Source organism: Megalops cyprinoides, chromosome 7 (assembly GCF_013368585.1).
Source record: "Megalops cyprinoides isolate fMegCyp1 chromosome 7, fMegCyp1.pri, whole genome shotgun sequence".
Lineage (NCBI taxonomy): Eukaryota > Metazoa > Chordata > Actinopteri > Elopiformes > Megalopidae > Megalops > Megalops cyprinoides.
The window spans coordinates 7,566,870-7,576,991 of NC_050589.1; the positions used below are offsets into that span (position 1 = coordinate 7,566,870).

A 10,122-nucleotide genomic window follows, 5' to 3' on the forward strand; every position below is an offset into this window, starting at 1 on the left:
ACAGCCACCGCAGCCACCGCGGTTGTTATATAGTTTAGTTTATTGTTACTTAAAAAAAGATGGCACAGCGGCAGCTGTCCAAACGCAAACCTGCCGGAACCAGCGTCGTACAGGTGACTCCCAAAATGCCATCTTGCGAGTCCCAGTCAACAAACTGACTAGCGCTCCGGTGTTGGTAGGCCCCCAACTAGCCACTGTATACCGACATCCCGGCTAAAAAATAGCGTTTGCAAATAAAAAAACAACTGATAAATGTTCTATCCTGGTCTCCCCATCCAGACAGCATCCAAACTCGTCATCAATTTCATTCAAAAATGGCGCTGCGGTTTTTTTTAATCTCCTTCTACTTCCGGTCAGCAGGTCATTTTTTACGCACACCTGGAAGAGAGGCTTCTTCGAGATGCGCAATGACGTCACAGCACGTGTCTTCATCTATCTATCTATCTATGTATGTATCTATCTATCTATCTATCTATCTATCTATCTATCTACTCCGTTAAGGCAGCCGTGTAGCATAGTAGTAAGTAGTAGGGCTCATAGCCGAAAGGTTGCTGGCTCAGTTCCCAGCACTGCTGCTATACTCTTGGGCAAGGTATTTAACCCAAAACTGCTTCAGTAAATGTCCAGTTCGTAACATGTAAAAATTGTAACTTATGTAAGTCGTTCTGGATAAGAACGTCTGATCTATGACAATAATGTAATGTAAAGATCCCATATCCGATTGTTGTTACAAGAATGATTAGCTGCTTGTAGTGGCAAAATTCAATATTTTTATATACAGTGCAATATTTTATTTTTAAAACAATTATTTTATTTATAATAAAGTTTCATAGGAAACTAAATGTTTGCTTACTAAGTGCTGGTTGTGGTCTTCGTACAGTGGAGTAATGCAGTATGTTGGAAAACGATGGGGCAGTTTATAGATTGGTCTGACCATGAGATAAGCCTTGTTTGTTTGTACTCTCTGTAAGAATATAGGTGTTCACATAAGTCTGTTCATACAGTTTAACAATCTTTCCATCGCTGTCATTTCGCTCTCTGCTGGACGAGAACATCACCTAGGGTAAAACTAGACAGCTGTGGTCTTTTGTAAATCTGCGATAAAGGTCAACAATGAGCTTTTTTTGCTCACGTGATCTTATACTACCCTCTGCTGGATAAACCATTCAACTACAGTTTAGTGAATGCAATCCACCATTCTTTGTATTTTGGTGTAATCTGAACTTTAAGTATACTGAGTTTTTATACAATGAAACAAAGAGCATTGGGTATTCCTTGGATTATTGCAAAGATTTAAAACAATATCAAAGCAAACAAAAACAAACAAAAATAAACTGATATTTTAACACGCATACAAAATGTACTACCTCATATGAAACATTATTCAAACACAAACTCACACAAACAAATCTATTAAAAATTTCACAGTCCAGAATAGCCTAAAACATTTCAAATTAGAAAACAAATTAAGGGGAACATGAGTGACTTTAATCTGAAGGGAATCATACCATATGTACACTCATCTTGCTTAAACTCTAAAACAGATCTTTATCTGCTGCAAAATTGGACCCATCTGCATCTCTTCAACATCCTTCAATTCTCATATATGTCTATTCTTATGTCTCTCTTAATTCAACAGTACATTTACACAACCATTAGATCCAGGGTCATTGTTTGAGTCATTTTCCTCCAACATCTTGCACTTTAACATTTTCTGCACACATACTTGTTCTTTCTTCATACAAAAATATAAATATATAATATGTATCTTTCTCATTTTGTACAATACTGAATATGATACAGCTTAACAAATTTAGGTTTTGGTCATATAAAAAGCATTTAGACAGTAATGTTGCCTGGCTGACATGAAATGATGAACATCAAAATCAAATCAGACATTGTATCTCAAGCAAATAGCACAAATGATCAAGCAACATTAGTTCAGTCTTAAAATGAAAATGCGCTCTAGTCTAATGGCATCCACATGATGTATATTTGTGTCAGGGATACCGCCTTGCCAAGTACAACAGGAAAAAACTGAAATGCCACAAATTCTCAGAAAAGTGTTTCGGTATGGTGCACACAGCACATTTTCACTTTTTATTATGAAGAGCATACCAGTAAGGATACATGGCACTGAATTTCCCAACATGTGCCGGTATGTTTTTTTTTTCTTTTTTTTTTACATTCATTTGGAAAGAAGCTGAATCATGTGGAAAGAATGACTTCACTATAAAGAGTTTTTTTGAAAGGACGCAATTGATCCTCTAACGTCAAGGCTTTTTGGTGGTCGACTCCTCCCGTATGTACCGCCGCAGGTACCGTATAGCAGACAGGGCGCTGATGTTCGCCAGGAGAGCTGAGTGGTATTACAGGGAAAAGCGTGTTGCATAAGTTTAAACTTGCTTGTAAACTTGCAAAAAGGGCACAGCTGCAGTTACATGTTTTAATTAGGAAATATGAACTAGTATAAATGTACAGTTACTGGCCAGAGAGATTGTTCATCATTTGCTGGATTTATGGTGAAATAAGGCCTCAAAACACTTCTTTTTTATCTTTTTATTAAATGCAGCCCTGATATGCTGCTTGTGTTAATGAGTTCTGAAATTTGTTTGCGTGTACGTACCGGCTTTCCAAGTGTCTGCGTCTTGTGGGTTGGCGGTCTTCAGCACCCAGGAGGCAAAGGCGATGCAGATCAAACACATATCTGACTGCTTAAGTGACAGGAGGGGGCCGTCTGGCCCTGGAGAGGTAAAAGGGACAGACAGGAAAAGGAGCTAAATTCAGCAATATCAGCTGCATATGTCTCTGTTATCAGGCTGACTACTTTTAGAGTGTACCAGGATGCCTGTTAACACTGAATTCTCAATATGAGTACACTGAAAAAAATTAAAAAGCAACATTACTGTACTCTCGTTTATAACAGGGATTGAGTATATTACTGTATACTTATATATTGGCAGTGAAGCACAGTGATAAGGAGCAGGGCTTGCAACTGAATGGCTGCTGGTTCAGTTCCCTACGGGGGCACTGCTGCTGTACCCTTAGGCAAGGTACTTAACCCAGAATTGCCTCAGTAAATATCCAGCTGTTTAAATGGATAACATGTAAAAACAGTAACCTATGTAAGTCACTGTGGATAAAGGCTTCTGCTAAATGCCAATAATGTAATGTATATTAATGTATATAATTGTTATACTATTTATAGGAAGCATGGTAATGCTCTTTGTGTGTCTTCCGGCAAAGTGAGCTGAATGGACAAATTAAGCTATATGTGCTGTTGACAGTGTATGGTTTTTGTTCCTGGCCAGATTAAGAAGCTCTGGGTGACACGACACCTGTACAGAATCTCAAGTCTGTTGAGGCTGATGTGAGTAGAAATTCATTATGGAGTCAGAAGAGCTACAGTGGACAGAATGCAGGAAGGTCAGAGGACGGGCCGATTTTGATTATGAATGCTCGTTCACAGATCATAAGGACAAATCCTGTCAGGTAGACTTGCCCCACATATCATTGCAACACCTCTCTGTAAGTCAAGACACTTCCTGTGCTAACACACTGTGCTAAAATCAGGCTCAGCTAAGGAGCTACTTGGACTGAGTTCAGATCCACATAGAAACAAGAATCTAAACACAAAATGACATATACACCAATTTTTTAGTGCAAAAGCGTTAAAAAGGGTAAACCGTTATTGTTCACATATTTAAAAAGGTGAACGAGATTCCTCAATCTAAAGCGTGCCCCGTGCCCTTGGGCCATGCGTCTTGGCGGTTCAAATCACTGTGTTTCTCATGCCGCAGGAGCGTGTCTATTTTTACTTCCCCTTCAAAGGCAGATATGCCAGCAATCCCTGGCACAGGGCCGCTCCGGAGGGGCTGCCACCTCGCGTGAATGAGGCGGATCACGTACTGCCATTTCGCTGGCTCAGGGGCTGCCGGCCTGATCACTACGTGCGCAAAGTCAGGTTTCATTCACCAGCTCGGTGAGTCGGCTTGCATCACAAGCGCCGGGGACACGTATAAAATTAGCCAGCCATTTGACAACAAATGTCCTGTTCTAAAGTAAATTTTTACCACTATATAAGCTTGATGTGATTATTATATAGTGTAAATTACTGAAAAAAAACAAATAAAATAAATATAAATGTAAAAAATATAATATACAATAGAAATATATTTATGTTTATGCGTGTAAGTATTTTTGTCTTCTGAGCCTGGTGCACAAGTGCTAGCTGCCGGGGAGTTTCTGATAATGAGGGAATGAATGTGTATGTGCATGACTGATCACACAAAGTCTTACTTGGAATTGCGACAGCATTGTGAAGATCTCCATATCGCATCTGCTGCTCTGCCAGCTCTCTGAAGATCCTCTCCTCCAGGCAATACAGAGGCAGCTGAGGGCGAGCAGGACCCGGGTTACCCACGGCGCTGTCTGCGTAGACTGTGCTGAGGACGGCGTTCCTGTGATAATCTCTGGGTTGCAGTGCAAAGGAAGGGGACATTTGTCTTGAACCAGTCAAGCCTCCGAAGAAGAGTCTTCTCAAAGAGAGTGGGTTACTCCAGAAGAGGTTATCTCTGCAGTCACTGTCTGCAAAGAATTGTTCGTACATGTCCGGAGCCGCAGCGGTGCCCGGGGGCGTGCTGGCGACCTTGTCGTAGCGTGTCACAACTCGGATTGGCGTCCGGTCGTGAGAATGGTCATCCTCGTCCTCCGATGATTCAACAGGTGAGTCATCTGGAAAGAAGTAGTCGTACGCCTCGGGGAATTGCATGTTTCGTTTGGAAGACCGCGAGCAGGAAAAAATGGGAACCGGTTTGTTTTGGCTTTCGTCGGATCCCTGGATCAATGGAAGGAAGAAGTTTCCAGTCTCAAACTCTGAGAAAAAGTGGTCGTACATCTCAGGGACCGAACCTTCATCACAAACGGGCACCTCTGGGCACGCTGCGTCTACGTGGCCAGCCTTAGTCTCACCAGTGCCAAAGAGATACTCAAAGATTTCAGGGAAAGAGAACACATAGCCTCCTGTAAACACATCCTCGGGGAGCGATGATGTAGCTGATGCTTCTGCATTGCCTCTGCTCCCCAGAGGAACTGAGTCGCAGGTTTCCTTAGACTCATAGGATGCTCTTCTGTACTCATTGCTTTCTTCCTCCTCCATAACAACAGTGCACAGGGAAGCATTCCTCGAAGCTTGGTTCACCTGCGGTTCAGTTTCGAGAGCTCGCAGATTCTGCACACTGATGTTCTTGCACATCCTTCTGAAGCCCTGCTTAGCACTGCTGGAGCGGAGGAGGGCTGGATTGGCGTCCTCAGCGTGCAACGTCGCTGCCTCCTCCAAGCCATTGTTCGCACCCGGGCTGATGGGGTCCGGCTCGCTTTCCCACAGTACACCCCTGGAGCTGGATGACCCAAGTGACCTTTGACCTTGCCTCTTGGTGTCCTGGGGCTCTGGGCTGGAGTTCACGCTAGTGCTGTGGGACGGCAGGCATTCTTCTTCGAAATCCGAGATTGTGGAGATGTCCCCGCTCGAGCGGTCAGGCTTAGAGTCCTCCAGGTGAGAGGAGTAGCCAGAGTCACCTGCCTCTGAGGGGTCAGCCATGGCAGCGTCCTGTGGGTGGAGCAACCCGCCGGGGGTCTGGGCGTTGCCGACCAATCTCAGGCGCAAAATGTCGTTGATTGTCAGCTTTTCCATTTCCTGCCAGAAGGAGGACATAGCATAAACAGGACACGGAGAGTCCGGTGCTTTTTCCACCTCCTGTGGTTTAGCACTAGCCAGCGGCTCCAGGGGAAGAGGAGACTCATGGTCTGTTTGGCTATCAGTTTTGAGCTCAGAGGTGTGAACTAATGTCGTGCCTTCTGGTGGAGTGTTCTTGTTCTCTCCCACAGAGGCCATTTCCACCTCATTATCACCTGCGACATCTACTGAAGACTGCGGTGAGTTAACACGCATGCTATTTACACAATCCACACTGTCAGTCAGAGTCATACAGTCAGGCTTTGCAAGTAGAGGCTCATCTGTTTGATTGCCTTTGTCCTTCTCAGAAGCGGCTAGGTCAGCTGGCTCAGAATTCTCTTTCTCGCCGTCCTTGGCGTCATTTTCAGAAGAAATTTTGGTTGGAAATGACAGTTGGGGGATGGCTGTGTGACAGGGGTCTGGTGATGCTGTTGCAGATGCTGGGTCTGATTGTCTCAACTTGCCTTGTTCATCAGATGTTTTTAGCTCCTCCAACGGTAGATATGATTGATTGTTGGCAGCAGTCGCAGGCTGATCATTTTCTAAAGCGGAGAAAGCTGAATTGGTTTGAGGGATAATGTTGCCCGTATGTGAATCTTCTGGTGTAGGCTGCAGATGGGTGCTGTCATTACCATCTATTGGTATATCACAAGTGTCCTCCACTTCCTGGTATTCTGGAGGCCTTTCCTCGTCTTGCTCGGTTATACAGATTGTGTCTGCTGACCCCTGAGATCCGGTGTTATTTAAAGATAGTGATGACCCAGCAGGTCCTGACAGTTCAGCAGCATAAGGCACCTCTATGAGAAACTCTCTGTGTGGTGAGACCTCTGGACTTCCTGTATTATCAAGGTCACTGCTCTCTTGTGAGAACGGTAGCTTATTGTGTTCATGTGCTGATGTGTGTCCATATCCTGGAGGGTCCAGCCTCCTGCTATCTTCAGAACCACTGATGGTATCAGAGGTGAATGGCTTATCACATTGTAGGGTTTCAGTTGAGCAGGACAGCTCTAATGATGCTTGTTGATCGCTTGCATTTTTATCCACCTCTGAATTCCTCTGTAATTTTTGTTCTTTTGTCATATGGTTCAGCTCTGGTAAGCTCTCCTCTACAATACTCAGTCTGTGAGAGTCTGTGGCAAAGTATTGCTCAGAACCCCCATTTGTTTCAGGTTCATACAACCCAGTGGGCTGCTGCACAGTTGAATCAATAGTAATGCCACTTGAATGGGAATTCTGGGGAATATTGTCAGTTGGTTCAAATGCCGACAGGGCATCTCTTTCTGCTGTCTTTGCAGGTATGCTATTTTTGTGTGAATGCTGTAAATTAATTGGTGAATGAGGCCCAGTTCCTAATTTTTGCTGCTTCGGAAAGTCTTTTTCTCCATCTGTTTGGTGCACAGAAAAGCTATTACGCCCGCTTCCTGTTTCATCACTGCAAGCTGTCCTGTCGTGCTTAGCCTGACCCTTTCCCTGTGCAGCTGCTCCCTGTTGAAATGTCTCTGCCTCGGTTTCACTCTCAGTGCTTTCCCCCTCGCACCCATGGCCCACTGCAAGAGAGTCTCTACTGGCTCCTAATTTCTTTCTCTTTTTTCTCAGCACAGGGGAAGCATGCTCTTTGGAGCTCTCCTGGCTGCCTCCCACGGAAACAAACCAGCGTTCTTTCTGTTTCTTTTTTTGCGACTTGAGAGGGTGACGTTCAGCTGTTTCAGCTGTGCCCTCACCAAGCAGTATGTCTGGATCAGAGTGTAATTCACTGTAGGGACCACTGGGTGAAGCAGCCCTCCTTGGAGGTGGCTGGCCTGCCATTTCGTCCCCTCTTGCTGCGCCATCCGCACCCTTGTGATCTCTCGGTTTCTGAAACTTTCTCTCCGGAGTTTTATTGTCACACTCATTATTGCTGAACAAAGGGCTCAGCACCTCAGAACTCAACACAGCGTCTTTTGAGGGCTTATATGATTGCGCTTCCTGTTCCTGCTTCCTCTCCTCTGTGGCGGGCTCCACAGACCACTCATCCTCTCTGATAACTAATTCTACAGCGAGGTTTGCTGACCCACCCACCTCGTCCTCTTGTTCACTTCCTGTAGATTCTGCCCCTGTTAGCCTCTGGCGGCTATCAGTCCAACACTTTGGCTCAGAGAGACCTACTGGCCGCGCAGGGTGTTTAGGAAGCTCCTCCCCCTGTTCAGTCCCTTTGGGTTTGGCTTCTGTATGCAGGCTCCCTCCCTCAGTCATACTTTTTAGCCTCTCAAAGAACACGTTGACTGACTCCAGGTGCCTGTCCTCCTCGCTGCAGGAAAGAACATCCTCGGGACATGGAAGGTCACACGCGCTGAGATAATTCTCCACGGGGCATCCCTCACTGTCAGGAGGGCCGTCGATGGGGTCATCAGGCTCCAGCAAATCAGAGTCCTGAACAGCCTGAGGGTCCCTGGACGAGAGGGAGGACGAGGCGTCGTCGGCATCGCTCATGCCCGAGTCCTCCAGGCCCGCCAGCGCGGGTGGAAGCAGGTCACATTCCTCACACTCCTGGAAGAAGGTCTTCCAGTCGAGCTCCGAGATCTGAACGCTGTAGTCAAAGTCATCCATGGCGAAGGGGGCAGCCACCAGTCACACCGGCATCTGCAAGAGGCAGTTTGCACAATTAAAAAGCACACCGTTGCCATGTTGCCATATAGTGCACCCTTCTTGCAAAGAGCAGAATCAGTCTGTCAGTCAGTCTAAGTTTAATGTAGTGATCTGTTACTCTTCATACTAATCATTTGTATGTAAATGCTAATTTTTGTTGAACATTTTAAATTACATACAGTATGTGAAATAATCAAACCAAATAGCTGCAGTCTGCATAGACACATGATCGCAATAGTCACGTACACAATCCATGTAGACAGCTGGTTATTTTCATGTGTTTATCTCTGTTTCACAAAACAGCAACATAAGACTTTGTGGAAGTTGTCATAAAAAAATGCACTCTCCCAGCAGGGAGTTTGGAGGGAATATTTAAACCAACATAAACACAAAACTGTCTCAAGATATATCTCTTTCATACCGCCTACATTTTGTTATTTACATGGTTAATATTATACTTTGTCTCATTTTCTTTCACAAAATTAAAGGTGACTTACGAAAGACGTGACAGGGACACGAACAGAATCGATATGTAGAAGCAACAGTAGTGGAATAAAGTGGATCAGATGATCGAGGCAGCTCTGATCCCAAAATAATCTGCGGTCACGGTGAAGGTATGGTGAGATATGTACAGTACATCATATGACCAGCAGTAGTCCTCTGCAGCTAGCCTGCTTTGATACGAGTCACATCACTATCTGTGTGGTTCAATATTAAAATAGCAAATCACAATGACAGTTTCCCCTTCTCTGCGAAAGGCATGTCGTGCTTGATTTTGAAATATAAATTGCACTGCACTCATGACAAAAGGTGTGCATTTATGTGCAAAAATAAAGCAAAACAAATCATGATATCTGCAAATTCAGATTATGAAGATGGGTAAAACTGTATGTATCTGGATAGACTGTACATTTATACCCGAATTCCTATGTTGTTAAGTTTCAGACATTTACATTTTAATGCTAGTTCAGCTATAGTTACAGTCTGATGTACTACTCTTAACAAGTTAAGCGAACTCAACAAAGAGGCTGTAAGAAAATCAATTAAAAGTAATTTGCCGTCTCTTGCTTGCCTGCTGACATTCAGAGGGGAATAACAAAGCAGATTTCAAATTTAAAATAAATACTGCTGGAGAAGAAAAATGTCAAAGTTCATGCTACATTCATAAACCATTAGCAATTGCTCATCTGTCTCTGCCTAACAGTACTGCAGCTCCAAAATCAATGATATGTATATTCAGTGCATCTTTATCTAATAAGACTCTTCACCTGCTAAATATACTCACTTCACACAGCGCATCACCACTTTTTTCTCAACAAAATGATTCATGCCATTTCTATATGGGGTTTTCCCAGCATGTATTGGGAGACAGTTTGGCCCTATGTGAGTGCAGATGTGAAGGTGTCCTACCTGTGGAGGTGACTGCAGCGCTCCTGTCCTACACCCTCACCCGAATCAGTGATGTAGCGAGTGTGTCCTCCAGAGCTTGTCCTTGCCAGTGGGAGAGTGCGGCAAGGCCAGTCGCTCCTTATAAATAGAGCCCTGTCGTTGGCTGCTTGCACTGCCCTTCACTGACACTCTTAGCCCCCAACAGAGGAGGTGTATCATTTCAGCACCTTAAATAGAAGCCCTGCTGGCATGGCGCTAGCTGGATTGGTCACATATTGCCATTGTTTCCCATGCTTATCACAGCTACTGCTCTTTAGATGTTACGTAACTGTACGTAACACGTTTGGTGCACAGATGCTTGTGAAACTGAACGG

The 10,122-nt window shown here is 44.4% G+C and overlaps 2 protein-coding genes across 2 annotated transcripts; both read right to left on the minus strand.

Annotated features, from left to right (window-relative positions):
• Positions 1-1,922: 1,922 nt before the first annotated feature.
• Positions 1,923-6,037, minus strand: LOC118780175. The gene is made up of 3 exons (XM_036532532.1): positions 4,300-6,037; positions 2,627-2,743; positions 1,923-2,359 (listed from the first exon to the last, which is right to left on the minus strand). The coding sequence occupies exons 1-3, from the start codon at positions 5,984-5,986 to the stop codon at positions 2,274-2,276; spliced, it is 1,890 nt and encodes a 629-aa protein (XP_036388425.1). The 5' UTR covers positions 5,987-6,037; the 3' UTR covers positions 1,923-2,273.
• Positions 5,991-9,849, minus strand: LOC118780292. Its single transcript, XM_036532722.1, has 3 exons — positions 9,770-9,849; positions 6,028-8,353; positions 5,991-5,995 (listed from the first exon to the last, which is right to left on the minus strand). The coding sequence occupies exons 2-3, from the start codon at positions 8,318-8,320 to the stop codon at positions 5,991-5,993; spliced, it is 2,298 nt and encodes a 765-aa protein (XP_036388615.1). The 5' UTR covers positions 8,321-8,353; positions 9,770-9,849.
• Between the last annotated feature and the right edge of the window lie 273 nt (positions 9,850-10,122).

Excerpts from the sequence above, each read along its gene's own strand:
- LOC118780292 (XM_036532722.1), bottom strand. The coding sequence starts at position 8,320 with ATGGATGACTTTGACTACAGCGTTCAGATCTCGGAGCTCGACTGGAAG.
- LOC118780175 (XM_036532532.1), bottom strand. The coding sequence starts at position 5,986 with ATGACTCTGACTGACAGTGTGGATTGTGTAAATAGCATGCGTGTTAAC. Across the intron at positions 2,744-4,299 it reads CAATGCTGTCGCAATTCCAA|GGCCAGACGGCCCCCTCCTG; the intron begins GTAAGACTTTGT and ends TTACCTCTCCAG. Across the intron at positions 2,360-2,626 it reads CGCAGACACTTGGAAAGCCG|CTCTCCTGGCGAACATCAGC; the intron begins GTACGTACACGC and ends AATACCACTCAG.